Source organism: Phascolarctos cinereus, unplaced genomic scaffold (assembly GCF_003287225.1).
Source record: "Phascolarctos cinereus isolate Bilbo 61053 unplaced genomic scaffold, phaCin_HiC Scaffold_9;HRSCAF=440, whole genome shotgun sequence".
In the NCBI taxonomy this organism is placed as follows: domain Eukaryota; kingdom Metazoa; phylum Chordata; class Mammalia; order Diprotodontia; family Phascolarctidae; genus Phascolarctos; species Phascolarctos cinereus.
In genome coordinates this window covers 154655287-154673896 of record NW_027556402.1, presented here as the reverse complement: position 1 = coordinate 154673896, position 18610 = coordinate 154655287, and the positions used below count along the sequence as shown (strand labels likewise).

Genomic DNA, 18610 nt, shown 5'->3' with positions numbered 1-18610 from the left:
GTGACCCTTAAATCACTTACCCCTGTTTGCCTCAGTTTCCTCATCTACAAAATTGAGCTGGAGAAGGAAATGGCAAACCACTACAGTATCTTTGCCAAGAAAACCCCAAATAGAGTCATGAAGAGTTGGACATAACTGAAAGGATTCAACAACAATAACAACAACTGCAAGAAAACGCTCATTAACTTGATCTGACTTGACTCACGCAACCTCTTCAGCATCAAGCATTGTCACATTTTGTCATGTTTGGCAATTTATTTGATGCATAGTGAAACCTCAGAGTGGTTTTCAAATGCATTTCTGGCTTATTCTTCTGAATTTCACTATAAATTCAAAAATGTAATTCTATAATAGGAGATTGTATGCATAACTTCTATTGTAGGAATAATGTTTTATGGAACTTTTCTTTTTAAATATTATGCACAAAAAATTAATTATAGAAAATAATCTCTTGAATTAGGCTAATATGAAAAGCACATATAAACATTACTGGAACAGATTCTTTTTTTAAAAATCACTGTTTCTTAAAAAAAAAGCCCCTTCTGCAGTAAAACCCCTCAAAATTCTTAGCAATGAGTTATGCTTTTAGAAATTGGGGATGACTGCTCTAGACATCTTTAGGAACTCAAATACTTACTATTCTGTCACTGACTGACTTGAAAAAGCTTTTTTCCCAATGGAAAAAAGAATATCAATTATGAAAAGTAAAATGTAACTTCCCATTGGTATGAGAAAGACATGAGGCTTTAATGTTGCTGGAGAACCCATTTTAAAGTTTGAATTTTCATAAAGTAGAACATTTCAAGCATTTCAAAGGATCTATGATTTCAGAGATGGAGATGTTCCCTTCCACTGCACAAATAACAACCTGCCCATGCCATTTCATCCATCTTGTCCCTGACCTTCATAAATTCCCAAAAGATTATCTTTTGATTCAATTTATAATACTAAGAGACATTCTCCAACAATTAAATGGTTAAAGGACATGAACAGGCAATTTTCAAAAAGAAGAAATCCTAGCTATCAATAATCACATTAAAATGCTCTAAATCACTAATAATTATAGAAATGGAAATCAAAGCCACTTTGTAGTTCTATCTATCAGACTGGCAAAGATGACAAAAGATAAAAATCACAAATATTGTAGGGACTGAGGAAAAACAAGATCATTAGGGCATCTTTAATGGATCTGTGAATTGGTCCTGACATTCTGGGGAACTATTTGGAACTATCCCCAGAAAACAGCACCAGTTGGAGGCAAGTAGGTGGCTCAGTGAATAGAACACTGGGCCTGGTGTCAGGAAGACCTGAATTCAAATCTGGCCTCAGACACTTACTAGCTGTGGGCAAGTAACTTAACCTCTGTTTGCCTTAATCCACTGGAGAAGGAAATGGCAAACCACTTTAGTATCTTTGCTAGGAGAACCCCATGGACAGTATGGTCCCTGGGATAATGAAGAGCTGGACGTGACTGAATGACTGAATGACAATAATAACACATCCTCAAAATTACCAAACTTTCTAAACTCTTTGATGCAGCTATACTACTACTACTAGGCTTACATCACAGTGAAATCAAAGAAAGAAGAAAAGGATCTAAATGTCTAAAAATATTAATGACAGCTCTTTTCATGGTAGCTAAAAACTGGAAACTAAGAGGGCATCAACCTTTTGGGGAATGGCTGAGCCAATTGTGGCATGTAAACCTAATGGAACATTATCATGCCTTAAGAAATGATGTAATGGACAATTTAAAATGGAACTGGAAAGGCATCCATGACTGATGCAGAGTGAAGTGAGCAAAACCAGGAGAAAAATTTATATAATGGTTACATTATAAAGAAAAATAATTTTGAAAGACTTTATGACTCAGATCAATGCAATTATATACTGTGAGTTCAAAAGAATGAATGTGAAATAAGCCATGAGATAACATTTTTACATGATTAATGTGTGAATATTTTGTCAGACTATGCAGCTATGTACTGAGGATGAGTATCTTATCCAAATGGTATACGTGTACTAAAGTACTGACTTGATGGGCTCCTGATCCAACTGCATGTCATTGTCTGAAGAACAGGAATTTTTTATCTACTTGGATTTTTTAATGTGGATTCACAGGTGGGCTCCTTTTGAGTGATTTTGGCTACCACTGACTAAGGATGATCTGAAATATTCTGAAGCTGAATGTAGTCAGTATAATGTCATCTTCAAACAGGAACATCAGAAGGATGTCACAGTCTATAGAGAACTTCTGCTCCATTTGGCCACTGTGCAAGACATCTTCCAAAGAAGTGGTGAACACCTTTGGCAAGCAAATCTCTCCCTCTGTTCTTCCTCATCTGATAGCAATAACCAGAGAACCACTGAACAAAGTCACTTCTGTAATTTTATCTGTTGAGGAATTTGGTATGGTCTTGGAATACACATGGGAAACATCTTGTTGGAGGAAAACATCTAAGGTTTAATTTTTCTTTCTGAGTCAAATACTCAAAAAACACAAAAAAGAAATAGAAAGAGATCCTATACTCTCCAATTCTCTTTCAATCAATCATGTGACTGTAAAGCTGTAGCTTGTTGTATAAAATTGTTTGCAAAAGCCTGATTTTTTTCTTTTCTTTTAACAACAACATCATTATGGATCATTATCACAAACATTTTACAGAGACAAGAGTCAATAGTTATTTGAGAACTCTGAATTTCATTATATTCTTAACACTTCCATCTATGACTTTTACTTTTTGGAATTTTCCATTCTTTCAGGTATCTTAAAAACCGATCCCATAATACTTCTGGCATATATATTTTTATTTGTTTGTTTTATTTCTTTTATGAAACAAAACCCATATTTTTAGTACCAATATTCCAGTGATTCTTTTTGGGTACAAATAATGAAACACTAGTCTCTTGTATTTTTTGTTTTGTTTTGTTTTTTGCTAGGCAATGGGGTTAAGTGACTTGCCCAGGGTCACACAGCTTGTAAGTGCTACGTGTCTGAGGCCGGATTTGAACTCAGGTCTTCCTGACTCCAAGGCCAGTGTTCTATCCACTGTGCCACCTCGCTGCCCCTGGAATACTAGTCTCAGCAGAATCAAAGTGTAGATCTATTAAAGGGAAATGAAGGGCATAAATGGCTGTAGTATAATACCAGTGATGATCTGTACACAAAAGGTCACACTCAAGTTATTAACCAAGAAGTAAATGATTGAAAAGTAGGTGGGCCAGTCAGGTAGTGCAACCAGTAGTAATAGATGCATTGTGGCCTGTGTGCTGCTGTGTTACTCATATAACATTAAAGACCTAGATTCTCAGATTCTGGCACATTGAATGGACTCCCTATGGAGGTTGATGGTATGATATAGATAAGAGTCACGGAATGAAAAGTCTGGGAGGGTTGCAATCTGTACCATATGCAGGATTATACACATTAATGAGATTATAGAACCAGTGATACACTGGCTGTAGTCTAGCTTCTCATTCTGGTCTTTGTCTTAACACCATTCCCCTACTCTTTTTCTCCACCCTCCTTGCTGAAATTTTAGAGATTAAATTTGTGCACTAGTTCCACTTTATTGATGATCAAAGTTTTTTGTTATAGAAATGCTGATAAATCTATTTCATTCTTTGTTTGTTATTTTCTTTTCAGTTTCATCTATAAATGTTCTTGTAATGATTTGGATTAGTGGGGTCTCATGTTAAGTTTTCTCAGGACTACTTTTCCATTCTACCACTCTTTGCTATTTTGCAGCAATTTGATTTTCCAATTGTATTACAATAAAACAATACAATAACACAACTCTCATTCACATGCTTACTTATTATATTTTACAAATGAGTTTATGGCAAAAAACAACATTGCTCTTGGCTACCTAGACTCTCTTGCTTAGTATGGATAGTAAGCATTTGTAGGGCAAGAAGGTTTCTGAGTTTTTTGACCTTCCTGCTATGATGACTACTTTACATAATTAAACGCTTGCAGGAAATAGTGATAATTTATGTTGATATATTTTCCATGAACAATTTCCAATTCTTGAAGACATCATCAGTTGTGTGAATAGTCAACTTCGAGCTTTTGTGACAATATTCAAGATCTTTTCATCTTTTTTTTCTAATTTGGTATTGAATTTGACTTTTGTTCTAATAATTTGACTGGCTGGACTGCACACAGACATGACATAGCTTGGGAATGACTCCCACCACAGTAACGAGCCATTTCCTGTCTCTTAAGACATAACCAATGCCATTTTTGTAATGTTCAGTGTTTGTCACCTCTAACATCTTTTGACTCTTCTGGAAAAAAATCTATGGTACTTTCAATAGATATTTCTGCCCTTTGGTATCTTCTCTTTCTTAATCCTGAACTCTACTTTCCAACATATTTTTTACTTTCTCCTCCTATGACTATATTTCTATTTAACTCATTAAGTATCAATGAATACATTCACTTATTTTAAATGATCCTGTTGAGTTCTTTGCATAATTTCACTGCTTCATCATCCTTTGCTACAGATGTTGACACCTCATCATAATTATCTTCATTATTATAGGTATGTGATTTCAAAATGTGTGACCAATTTAATCCATATTGTATGTTTTAAAATAGGTACAAATTGAAAAAAAACCATTAATTAAGAGACACTGCAGGAGATGATTTTTAACCTAATTCTGAAGTTTTTGCAAGTGAAGTAAATTATCTGATTAAAAAGGAAATTAAGCATAAGAACTATATATATGTGATTTCATTGGTATAAGAAACTGTCTACTCGTGCAGTTCAGTATCTTTTCTGGAAATGATAGTCTTAGCAAGTTGCTCAGAGTACTAAAAAGCTTAATAACTTGCCCAGGATCACACAACCACTTCGTGTCAGAAGTGGGATTTAAACTTGGATCTTCTTAGCTCCAAGGCTGTCTCTCTAGTCACTGTGCCATGCTTTCCAGATACTATGAGGCTAGGAAATTAAATTTTACAAATTTATTTAAATCTTTCTAAAACTGGAATGAAATTCAGGAAATAAATATATTTAACGGCAGACAAGAATATTTTCTGAAGAATCATCTAAATGACATACAAAATAAATTCTAATATTTGAATGAAATGTCTGATCTGAAAGTATAGTCATTAACTAAAGTTGTTAAATATTTCAGGAAAAAATACATTGAAAAGAAAATTACTTAGAACTAAAAATGAATAAAAGTATTTATTATAGATATTAGTGATAATGAAATGTTGTCATTGGTCAGAAATAGCCAACAAGAGTTGAAATGGGCATTCTGTTTACATAAGATAAGATATTTAGTCCTTATTTATGCAAAGTTAAATAAAATTTCCACCACCTCTCAGTCATCTAACATCCTCTTATACAACAGTACCTTGTTACTTGAGAAAAATAGTAATGTAACAAGACTATAAATCACTGCATTTCTTGTCAGTAAATTATAGAAATAAATAATTTGATGATAATAAAAAGTATAACAGACAGCTTCAAGACTGCAGACTCCTAATAAGCAGAGACTGTTTCTACTGGATATAGGTTAGAATAGGGGGCTTCTGAGGTCCTGTATAATGCTCAAATTCTGTGACCTGATCTGCCCTTGTTATATATAGTGTTTGAGAGCAGTAATGCAAGCTGATGATTGCAATGGGGTGCAATGGAAAGTGCAGTGGATTTGAACCTGGATTTTAATTAAATGCTGAACCTGCCACTTATATGACACTGAACAAATCTTCTAATTTCTCTTGGCCTCAATTTCCATTTTTGTCAAAAGAGGGAGCTGGAACAGATAATCCTCAAGACTATTTTCAATTATAAATCCTATGACCCTAAAATGCTTTACAAATAACTTTTGATTTTCCCTACATGACAAATGTACACATAAGTATTAGGAAAGGCATATCTGCAGCGACAAGCATGGCATAATGGATAGAGAGCTGGCATCACAGTAAGGAAGACCTGGGTTCAAGGCCTGGCCCTATCACATTGTTGCTATCATCTTGGATAAATTACATACTCTCTATGTACTGTAGAAAACTTAATTGAAGAGCAGATGCTGATAGGAATTGGTAGAAGTTTTCTCACGAAGACTTCCCTATATCAAACAACAGGTCTAGTCTTAAGACAATTATATAAAATTATTGCTATTTTAAAAATGTATTGGGGCAGCTAGGTGGCCCAGTGGATAGAGCACCGGCCCTGATGTCAGGAGGACCTGAGTTCAAATCCGGCCTCAGACTAAACACGAAACTTAATAGCTGTGTGACCTTGGGCAAATCACTTAACCCCAACTGCCTAAAAAAAAAAAGTGTCATTTTCCCCAAGAATATATATTTGCACAGAGGTCAGATTTTTAGCAAGCTCCATAATGACAGTGAATTCTTAGGTAAGCAGAAGGGACCTTTGTGCGCTAAAGAAAATAGTTATGACAAGGCCTATGAGCTTTACTCAATTGCAAAGGGAAAGGGTCATCTTCCGGTCCTTGTCAATAAAACTGCATATAAAATAATGTAGCAGGGTAGAGGTAGTGAAGAATCAAACATAATTGAGAAATGATAGCTAACCAAGAAGAAAAAAAGAAAAACTATTAAAAAGCAAGAAGAAACTTCAACAGTACAATTTAGGATAGTTCAGCAAAAACATCCCTGAGGGAATCAGTGTAATACTGCAGTGATCAAAGTTCAAAATGTTGACTGATTCATCAAGACAGGGTTCTTTTTGAGCATTCTGTTTAAAAAGGCAGTAATGTACATATTTTAGGATCATATTTTATAACAAATAAGTAATGTTTTTAAAAAATTTGGATCCATAGGTGTGTGAGCCTCTATTATCTGGAAAATTTACATATTTGGAATATCTTGTTCTTAATTTTTATCTGAACTTGGTATTTCCCTCAGCTAGTAGCACATAGCTCATGTTGAATAAATGTTTATTGAATGAATTATACTGGACAATGTAGACATTTCTGCATATGCACATTATAACCACATTTTCCCATCATTCTTTAGTATGAGGATACTTTATGTTTTTGGAAATCACATAATTAGAAATGAAAAAGAAAAAATGGTAGCTATCAACAGATACCATAAAGTGTATATAGCTTTTTGTCTTAATGTAAAATGTCCTTACCAAAGTCCAATATGATGTCTCCAATCCAGCTTTCAAACATACAGTGATCACTACAAACTAAAACAAAAAGATAAACTGGTTATTTCATTTCACTGCCATGACTGTTTTATGATACAATCAAAAATTTTCAAAATGCTAGTTATTATTTAGTTCATCATAGGAACAGCTGGTTACTTGTCATTCATCTTATAGATTTTAAAGCTACATAGGATCTAGGGGTCATTTTATCCAACCTCTTAATTTTAAATGTGATGAAACAAAAGGTCTTATAAGTGACTTGACCAAATTCATTGCATCACAGCAAATTCTCAGAATTTATCTAGGTCTGTCCTTGGACAAAAGATCTATCATATAATAAATGTCCAGATTCAGACCCAAAGCCATGCTAGTTAAAACACTTGCCAGGGCTTTTCTTAGCACCATTTTAGTTATGGAAGTATACTTCCATGTCACAGTTAGGTATTAGGATAAGACTTTAGGGAAGCTAAAGTTAGAGTAAGATTTTCTTAAAGATCTAAAAATTCTGTAACAGTAGAGAATTCATATTATTATTTTATATTTGAAAGGCAGCTTGGTTTAATAGAAAAGGCACTGGGCATGAAATCTGGAGAGATCTGCATTCAAATCTCAAATGTCTCCTTTGCTAGTCATATGACCGTAGGTAAATCACAACCTTTTCTAAACCTTAGCTTCCCCATACATAAGATATGTACTTATAAAAATTTCTCCTCAAGAAGTCTCAAAGAATCACAGATTTAGAATTGGAATGAACTTGGAAGATATATTTTGTAGATGAAATAGGCCTGATGAGGCTAAGTGGCTTGCTTGAGGTCACAAAGGCAGTAGGCAGGAGAGGCTGCATTCAGACCCAGGTCTTTGGACCCTATACTCAACAGTCTCTTTCTTCCAGCACCTAGCTTTGTTGTGGAAAAAGTCCTTTGTAATCATTCAAGCGGTATAAAAATCTTAAGGAACCATAAAATCATAAGGAACTACAAAATGTTTGTTATTATTTAAAAGAATGTTAATTTATTACAATTTTTTAAAGTTTTATTTTTAAAAATCCCAGTGACTTGAAGACCTAACAAAAATCATGAATTTATACATTTATTTTTTAAATTTATGTATTTAAAAATAAAAATTATGTGAATAATGAATAAAGAAATGTTTTCAATTGTAAAAAGGAACAAAAATGTTTAGACTCACAGTGTAAACAATATTTCCCAAGAACAGATAATCAGAAGTTTTTCCATTTCCAAATACGGTACCTGAAAGGAAATGTTTTTTTTTTTTAAAAAGCACTTTTTACTTTTTTCAACACTTTTTTATTCCTCAAAACATATACTAATATAGGAATATTATAATTATGTATACAGCCAAATTTATTAAGTACATACTATCTGTAGGCATATACTGTGATACACACTGCGGGAGAAACTTCAGACAAGGTATAGTCATTAGGCTTATAGACAATAAATATCTCATATCATACTCAACAAGAGGTAGATAGATATACATGTGGTAAATAATAAATTAGATATATGGGCTAATGTCTAATTAACTCACCATTACTAATCTCCAAATTTGAGCTTATTGCTACTATGCTTACGGACCCATTAAATTATGTACACCAATGAAAAAGCAAACATAAGTGAGCAATCAGATTCAAAATATGCGTACTCAATGGACTTAATTCAATCAAAGTGGCCATTTTTCTGACCAGGCACAAATTCCTATGCATTAATATATCACTGATATGAAGGACGAACAGGAGGTGGATAAGATAACTACTGTAATGGTTCAGGCTGATAGTTATGAGGGCACATGCTCTGGTAGTGGCATTAGGGACCTTGTGCCAAAGTCTCTGAAGGGTTTATTTTCTCAAATGCTTTTTATCATTTTGTGAGATCAGTGTAATGATCTAAGTTCACCCATAGCCTCCATAATGTTTTATAAGTGAACTTAACTTCTCAAATGATTTTGGCTATCATGTCACTCTACTTGGTGAGGAAATTGTGCTGCTTTGCTGAAGTGGATTCTGGGACTTTAGTTTCCTTGTTTTGCTGATTGTTTCTCACTGGTGGAAACTTCTCTAAGATTCAATATATTTAATTGTGTTATTTTTCACTGTTGATAGCCTGTATAATCAGGTCAGGTTCAAATTGTGGTAATTATAAGTGTTTGCTCATCTCATCCTTTACTTCTGTAAGGTGCCTTTTTTATTTGGACATTTTGCTTGTGAAAGAGACAAAAACAATGACAGTTATTTGGGAAAAAACAAGTTCTCAGGGGGAAAAAAGGGCTTACTAAAGTCAAAAATGGCCAAAGTTTCTTGTTTCCTAGTAACTCTTTTTTGAGCTATTATCATATTTGAAAGTATTATTTTGGAACAGGATTATTAGGATTTTGAAGTTGATACCCAGGAAATCCTCATAACTTTTAGGGAGAGTAGGATAATTGTACGTTGCCTATTTATGCCATGTCTCACAGAAATAGGAATTTTGATTTCTCGCCTATAACAGAGGTATATCACTTCAAATACAGAGACTGTGCTTTGAGGCAGCAATCAATCAGTGACTGAAGAAGCAAAGCAGGGGAAGGTATACTGCCCCTCACATCCTGAAATCAGCTAAGCCCAGCTGACTGTAGGGCTTTCAACTAATTCAAACCCTGTGCTGCTCAAAAGGAGATGAGCATGAGTAGATGTCTCAAAGAAAGACAGCCTGAGAGTTGAGAGAAGAACTTAGATCCTACCTTCTCCCTACCTCCCCTCACTGTACTGAATACAGGAAGCCAGGTTTTGAATCTGTTGTTGAGAGCTGAGCTCTCTGGGAGAAGCAGAGTCTTTTCTGCCTTATGTTTTGCTTCCACCTAGGGTCTGAGAGAGGGGAGGCTCCTCAGAGGTGTGTCTGTCCTGACCTTTATTGCCACCTATGGTTTGAGACAGGCAATCCCCTTCAGAGCCCATCCAAGAAAGTAGTCATGAACACCTTTGAAGATCTCAGGCATGCCTTTGCTGAAAGAATTGGATACAGATTTTAGAGTGTAGCCAAGGAACATCTCACTTGGAGTAACTAGAGGAGAAGTGACTTACCCTAGCAGGTGACTTTTGATACAGATTATTCCTTAAGATGACAAAGGACTCTAAAACCTTCAGTTCATAGGCATGACTTGCCCCTGGCAAGTGAGTTATCCTACCATGTGCCTGCTTACTCGGTTTCTGGGAGTTTGTATCTAAGCTTCTGTACTGAAACTGTATGCATTGGTAAGAGTCTGTAAACCAGGTTTATAGACTGACTGTTTTGATTATCCTTGCCTTTGCATTTTGTGTAGTAAATGTTTTCATGTCTAAGAGTTAATGGTACCTTCTTGGCTGAGCTGTTGTGTGCAGTGGAGGCAGAGCTTCCCCACACCAGCATAACCCTTAAAAACCTGTGAGTTAACAGCAGTGTGACCATCTCCTCAGAACTGTTCTTCCTTGGCCCCTCACATCCTTTCCAGGACAAATACATGTAGGGGAGCACAAGCCCCAGCCCAGGGTGAGTCTAGAGAGAAGGAGTGCACTGTAATTCTAATTTGGTATTTTCCATTGTCTCAATCTAAACAATGATTTTCACTGTATAAACAAATGATTCTAAAATGACTGCTTTGTCTCCATTGAATCATTTCCTGTTAATCAATTTCATTCATTTTTATGATGCTTTCATTTTTCATTCACTGACATACCCAGTGGCTTCTGATTGTCATCTTTTAAAAAAAGAACAATCTAATGTAAGGTCCCAAAGGACACCAACTATTTTTGTTTTTCTCTCTGAATTCCTTGCATCTAGCTATAGAGAAGTTGATCAATAAAGCTTGTTGTGAATGTCATAGTTTTGTTTTGACATACCAAATACTTCTCATCAAACACTGAGAAAAAGTTAGTTCTAATCATCTTCTGGAAGAAAATATTCAAGCTCTAAATGCACAAGGCTTCTGCCCTTTGGCATCTTCATTTCTTGATCCCCACCCATATTTCCCACTAACTCTGTCCTTCCTTGAGCCAACTTTCTCAATAGTGTCAAATCATATGTTCATTTGGTTTGCAGGATCTTGTTAAAGCCTTTAGAGGACTTTTTGGCCTCTTCATCCTCTGGAATGCATGTTGTTATACTACCTGTATTTACCATTATGGTATTATATTTGTATAAGTTCATCATGAGAACTTCTAGGTGAGGTATCTAAGAAAATTAGGTTTCTCTTTGCCTCTGGGATCATAATGAAATAGTTCCTTTATTCATCTTTGCAATTGTAATCTGCATACACTCCTTCCATTTAGCTACAGTTTCTCTGTGTTCTATTTTAATTTATTAAAAGAACAACAGCATGGATTGTAAGGGAAACAAAGATGACAGGAGTATATTAACCATTGGTTGGTTGCCTGACCCTCCCTTCCAACTGAACCCTATGCATAGGGAAGAGACACAATCTAGGAGGTGTAACCTCCTACACTGGACGGGGTTGGGAGCAAAAAATAAACTCAGATGTGTATGTCACTTGATTGTTTTTTTTTTTTTTCAGATTGTCATTGTTTAGTTCACTTTCCTATTTCCTACCCCTATTTTCAGGACAGAAGGGAAACCCAGAGTTCACTAAACAAGACACACAAGAAGGTACTGAAAAGAGAATAAAACTGATTTACTACTGAAAACCTGATGGTAGTTTAATGTTAAGTAACAAAGCTGATTAAGAGGCAGGAAACCATAGACAAAGAGAAATTTTCACCTCCCTTACTTATTTGATATCCCTAAGTTCTAAGCATTAAAATCAATACAAAAGGGCAGAAGTGGGTAGAAACATTTTCAACCACTAACAGGGATGCTATGAAGGCTGATGATTTTGTATAAACAAAACTATGTAAGCCACTCTATCAGAAGGAAGAGCAAATACAGTGAAAACAATCAGTAATTCAAAACTCTTTATTTGTGACTTGGGATAGACCCAGATACAGACCAGATTAATTCCCTGAGATTCCACAGGTAACTTATTAAGCAGATAAAATGCAGTTAAGGGTTGCTTATATTAATATAGTATTTCTGAATCCTCGGTTTTGAAGTATATAATATGCATACTAATTTACTTAATATAAATAGAGGCTCTAATAAATTAGCATCCCTCCCAAGATTCCCAACACAGGAAGCCTGTTACAGAGATGCCAGCATAACCTATTGCATTCCTGGAGAGCTCCATTCAGAAATGTCTGTGTATTTACTTTTATGGGTGAATGAAATGTACTACAATTCTGTCAACAAAGACAAAATAAAATCATGCCTTTAAAAAAAAGAGGCAGCAAAAGGTCTTAGACCAAAGGATAACCCAATAATTTCAAATTACAGAAATCTTACTCAAAGCATATATTAATGCAGCAGTAACAAAACAATGCCATATTTTCTTAGTGTTTACAGCCTCACAAAAGTCTCGTAGATACAGAACAAATGGAATGCAAATAAGCATTCAACCATACGTCATATAGACACAGCATTAAAAACCTTTTGAATTAAAAGAAGTGAAATTCATTTAACTCTCTTTAAGTTTCAAAAACATGAAACGCTGAGCTTTTGCATACATTAAAACTCCTTTGAAGTCAAAAGAATAATAAGAAAATTTAATGTATATGTAATTTAAAAATATATACATTACTTTAGGTCAAGAAAAATACAGCAAAATAGGATACTGCAGTAATTTTAACACATATTGACATACAGTTATTTTTTTTTAAAGTAAAAAAGCATCTCATAACATTCATATCCCTTCTACTTACCATACTGGAGGGCTTTTAGTGGAAACCAAAACAGAATAACTGAGTGGAAGAGGCCATTTAAACAATGAACCCAGAAAACCTAAGGGAAAACAAAAATCCATGAGAACCATTTGCGATAAACTAGCTCTGTGAACTCTGACCTTTCTTTTTATCTGTGGGCTAGATTCACAAAATGTGTTTCTGTCAGGCCACCACTGTGATCTAATAGAACTGACAGACACTTTTTGCCTCTTAGCCCTTCATGGGTCATTTATTTATTTTTATGTTTCCAAAAGTGTTTATTCAGTTTCACTTTTAATTTTTTTCTCTTTTTTGAAAACCTTGAAAGAATATACGAAGTTTAAGACTTGTCTAATAAAGACAAATAAAATTTAAAATTAAAACAGACCAAATTCTTTACATGGGAATTATTTCCATATTTCCAAGAGAACAATTTATACCTTTGGGATTCATTTAATCTTCCCATGGGAGATTAAAGGTAAGGTCTCTTATAACAAACATAAAATGCTCTATGTTTAAAAAAATCAGTATAAAATTTTGAATGAAAAAAATCGACTATAAAGCTGTACAATCTTATTCAACAGACTTCCTAAATTTTTTTCTTAACACCTGTCAAATGTTAAGTGGAATGTTGCATGTCATAGATATTAACATTTCATAAAAGTCAAATAACCTGCTTCAAGCAATTGTATTCCAAACACCATCACACAACCATCACTGATGCTTTCTTTGGAATGGATGTGTGAAAGAAAGTTATAGAAAAACGATGTGGAACTCTTGTAGCCTTCTGAACGGTAATTAACTTTTCTCATTTAAAAGTGCTTCTTGCAAATGTAACTTTTGTTGTATAAAATTGGCATGTATTAATAGTTTTAAGCTGTTCAAACAACAGAAATTAAGTTGCCTGCCTCCCAAAATTTTCCACTGTGATCTCAACATCCTTTGTTAGCTTACTCAACTATACTGGATTGTATGATCCAATTTACGCTCCAATACATTACACATTTGAACTTGTGTTACTCATTAACCTTTGTCTCTTCTCCTCGCTATGTCATTACCACAAGTTTTATTTGACAGAAAGCACAGGTGGGTGCAAGAAAAATTAGTTCTACTTTTCCATTTTCCTGACTGATACTTATTGTCACATGCTAATCCTTTAACCTCTGTCATGACCTCATAACCTGTGACCCTTTTTACCATAACAAACATATGCATCATCATTCAAGGCAACAATGCTCCCACACTCAGGACCCCCATCAACTGCTGTTTATACAACTATGTATTTTGTAGCCATTTGTCTCTGAATTTTCAAACACTTACATGGAATTTAACCACAGAATTTTCACTGAAATTAATAGAAAATTTTATATTCTACAAAATAAAATGAGACAAAAGTGAGTAGCAAGGTCTAAAACTAAAAGCATGTTTGCTATTTAAAGAGATGTGTCAATAGTATAAATGATTTTAGTTGACTTGTTTTTTTTTGGGATTTACACATAGCAAAGTTATTTTTGTTCTAAGAGAAGATAAAGATGAGAATTTTCCCCAAAATGAGTCTCCTAAATTCCAACTATCTGCTATTAAATATTCTAGATCCTTTCTTAGTACTTAAATAAAGATAAATATATATGAAATTAATTAAGCCAATGCAGTTTTTACATTTCTCATAAAATACTGTAAAGTTGCTAAGTGATATCGTAAAGCACATAAAAATGCATGCTTGATTTCATTGCTTGTTTAAAAAACTATTTACAGCCAAATGTAGGGCAAGCTGGTATATTATTTATTTAGTCATCAATCTGATATATATATATGGAATATCTACAAATAATCTGATTTTAGCTTTTCTTTTCTATATGAAGCCAATTCCTAATTTTGCCAGTGGATGAAATTAGAATACAGAAGTCTTTCTAATATTTACATGTTATCACCAAAAGAAAGTCACAATTTTGTCTTTGAAGCAAGTAATAATGGAAAAGTGGAAAAATATAATAGACAATCAGGTAGTGGGATGTAGAAGAAATCCATGATATATTTATATACTGTTTTAAAATGTGTTGCATCTCATGTATAACCTATAACTAATTGCTTTCCTTCTCAATGATGGGGAGGGGACGAGAGAGGGAAAGGAGGGAGGAAGGGAATCAAAAACTTACAATTTAAAAAAAATTAAATTTTACGTGTAATTGGAAAAAATAAAATATTTGGAAAAAGAAAAAAATAAAATGTGCTGCATCTGATCCTCATCTAGTGGCTTGTAAGCTATGATTCCTTTTCCCTTTAGTCCATAGCACTGTTTCTTGTGTGATATTGGAAACATCATGCCATCTATTTTTCGGAGACCTCCCTGAATTAGACAGCACTGAAAAGTATCACATGGCTGGTGAAAAGAGAGGCACCACTTATATTGGCAGATCTCACTAAACACTAGGATCACGCTTACATACACACATACATACGAATAGTTATAAAATCAAGGGAAGAATTAAATGGACACTAAATTACACATGCAATAACTTTGTACCAATTCATATTGTTCAGTGTATCTGTAATGATAATAATGACAAAACTCATAAATGTTAAAATTTCAATAGGGCATGGTCTTTTTTTTTATAGCATATTTTTTTTTTCCATCTCTATGGAACCTACAGTTGTGTGGAGGGAGAACCACCACTGATGAAAGTAATGGTGAATATAAAACACTCAGAGAAGAGAACAAGGCAGCAAGGCATGAGGCCTATAATTTTGAGAGATGAGAACAGTATCTAGGCTAGAACTAGGCAAATAACTAGCACTTAAGAACTTTGTTATTTGAAGAAGCAGTAAAAGCCTGTGCTTCCTGTATGACATAGTGTATAAACTCCAACATGTGATTGTAGCTTGTAATATTGCACATATGCTAATTTAATAGGGAGACAGTATGGCAGAGTGAATAAGGCAACGGTATTGCACCCAGGAAGAGCTCAGTTTGGCCTAGACACTGGCTGTGTGATTCTGGGTGAGTCCCTTAATCTCTCAGGGCTCTAGGCAATACCCTGAGGCTGTCAGTTGAAGGGAAGGGGAGGAATGACCTGCAATGGCAGAATTAGTTTCCTCATGTGGGAGCTGCCTATATCAATGACATTGTAGGTCTAGTTCATGTCCCCTATCTAATTTAACATCTGCTTTTGTGGCTTGGCAAAGTTGAATGTCATTGTCTCTTTGTTCTTCCTCAAAGTCAAATATTTAAAGCCATAAATATGACTTGAAATTTAAATTAAAGTGACATAATTTTGTATGATCCAAAATTAATGGAGAATGATAGCTCCACCCCCCACAAACTTAATGACAGCCCTCATTGTCCTTTGCTTCACTTTTCCACAGAGGTCAGTAATCCATTTCCACACAACGCTGCAAGAACACAAGACCAGAAGGCCAAGGGGACAATCACTTCTGACTACCCAAGACAGCTTCATTACCAGCTAGTAAAAACCAAACACTGTTGGGTAGCAGTTGTACTTCAAAAAAAAAACAACAACAAAAAAGCCTGCCAATGTGTTATCTTAAATACACATACATGTGTGTATATATGCACATATACATATATGCATATGCACATGCACACACATATGTACACAGATCTGCCTATACAAATGTATACATACATGCACATGTAGGTATGCACACATGTATACATGTTTATATGACTTGTGATCATCATGAAAGGCAACTTATTATTATTTATGACTCTAAGAGTAATCTCATCCTTTGAAGGCATATACCAAATGGGAAGGCATATACCAAATGGGAATCTAGATATTATCTGAATCATAAAACAAATTGTATCATGAGCCTAATTGAATTTTCCCCCTACCTTTGTGTTGAAATCCAATGCATTCTGAGAAGTTTTGTATAATTCTGGATACTTCAGCATATTCTCTTTTCGACAAGATCTCTCAAATATTCCAAGAGTTAGTGGAGGCATAGCTGTAAACATCTAAGCCAGACAAAACATAAGCTGTTAAAGTTTTAAGTGTAAGACCTCATTATCAAGCAGCCAAATGAAGAAATACTCATCACAAGTTATTAGCAATTGTAAGCAGCCTACATATCAAGCTTACCACATTGTAAAGGCCTATACACCAGCGTTCAAAAAGAATTTGTCCAGAAAAGCCATTTACAAAGGCAAACCAGATCTGAAAAAGACAAAACACAAAAATATACATCTGTCAGTTTGTTAGATATTTAAGATACCTTACAAAAGGCCACTGAGATTATATTTAAAATTTTATAGCTCTTCTCAACTAGATTTGAAAATAGCATTTCTATTATCACTTTATCTTTCTGCTTAAACGAATGCTTTCAGGAGGCATTTGTTATTTAGGTCAACATTTGTCTAACCTAAATAGTTCTGTTGACTACAACCTGATATTATGTTGTGTATATATGGGTAAGAAATAATTTTGTACTGATAACCTCAATATTGGCTTTTTAAAATAAATTTAAATAAAATAAAAACTTGTTGCTAAAAGGTACTCTAAAATCTAAGTATATGTAGAAATACATATGTGTGTGTGTATATATATATATATATATATATATATATATATTCATAAGAGGTTATTAGGTACTTCAGGTATCTTGTGTTAATTTATTTTAATAATATGCCCCACACTTTTTGTAGTGATGAAATTAGACACTTCACAAGATTTTTATACTTTAACACAAACTTTCAGAAAATTATAAATTAGAACACAGAATTAAAACTCAAGTTCTTAACTTTTTTTAAGCTAAAATTTAATTCTTTGGTAAGAAAAGTTCATCTCAGGTACTAGAGCATAATATTCTCCTAGCAACATTGATATTTGTAATTATCTTCTAACTTGGATCACTGACTTTGGGATGCCAATATCTAAAGCAGAAAAAAAAAGAAATTTTCCCTTCAAAATATTCAAGTCAAATGGAAAAAAATTATATAGTGAAAAGGAAGAAGTTAATTTTTTTAAAAGAGGAAGGAGTTAAATAGCATTCTATGTTCATAGATGCTGCTTTCTTACAACAGTGAAAATAGACTAGGAATATAATTTAAAATCAACTTTATCTGAAACAGTAGAGAGGTTGGCTCAGCAATAAGATTACATAAAAACCAAAACCAAAACCTGTTAAAAGAAAGCTGGCCTGACATGCTGGTCAAGTGAATTTTAGAATCAGTGTGGCAGAGACTTTGCTACACTTCACGTTTCATTTAACCTCATTATGGAAGCATGAATTGCTACAAATTCACCATTTATCAATATGTGCCCAGGCTGGCCCCCAGATGAAAGAACTCCTGTGCTCAAGCTGGTCTTCCTCCTTTTTATCACGGAAGGGAATGAGTGAACATGTATAAAAACAAATGTTGCCCTTGTGAGATGGAAAAGACAACAAAGTAGCAAGAGCACACACAAAATAAGTCTAAATTATGTTGGGACTGTGACATAAATGGACAAAAAAACCCCCAACAAACCCATGTAACTTTCAAAGTTGAAGCTGAGATCGTAACTGTGCATGTCATTTATTTGTCTGAAAAACTCTAAACAGTGTGCCCATAATGGGAATGGGAGAATTTGCCCATGCAAACTTGAAATATCTTGGCGTTTCCACTTGAGCTAGGATTATTCCTCAGGGTTGTGCTTTAAAAAAACATTTTTTTTTTGCATAAGTACACGCA

General features: G+C 34.3%; 1 protein-coding gene across 1 annotated transcript in view; it reads right to left on the bottom strand.

The window, feature by feature from the left end:
* The window catches only part of ATP8A1 (ATPase phospholipid transporting 8A1), a 282797-nt gene that overhangs the window by 42494 nt on the left and 221693 nt on the right, over positions 1-18610 (bottom strand). Inside the window, 5 exon segments of the mRNA XM_020990843.2 lie at positions 7122-7178; positions 8328-8389; positions 12922-13000; positions 16775-16897; positions 17022-17096. Of these exon segments, the coding sequence (XP_020846502.1) occupies positions 7122-7178; positions 8328-8389; positions 12922-13000; positions 16775-16897; positions 17022-17096 (396 nt within the window).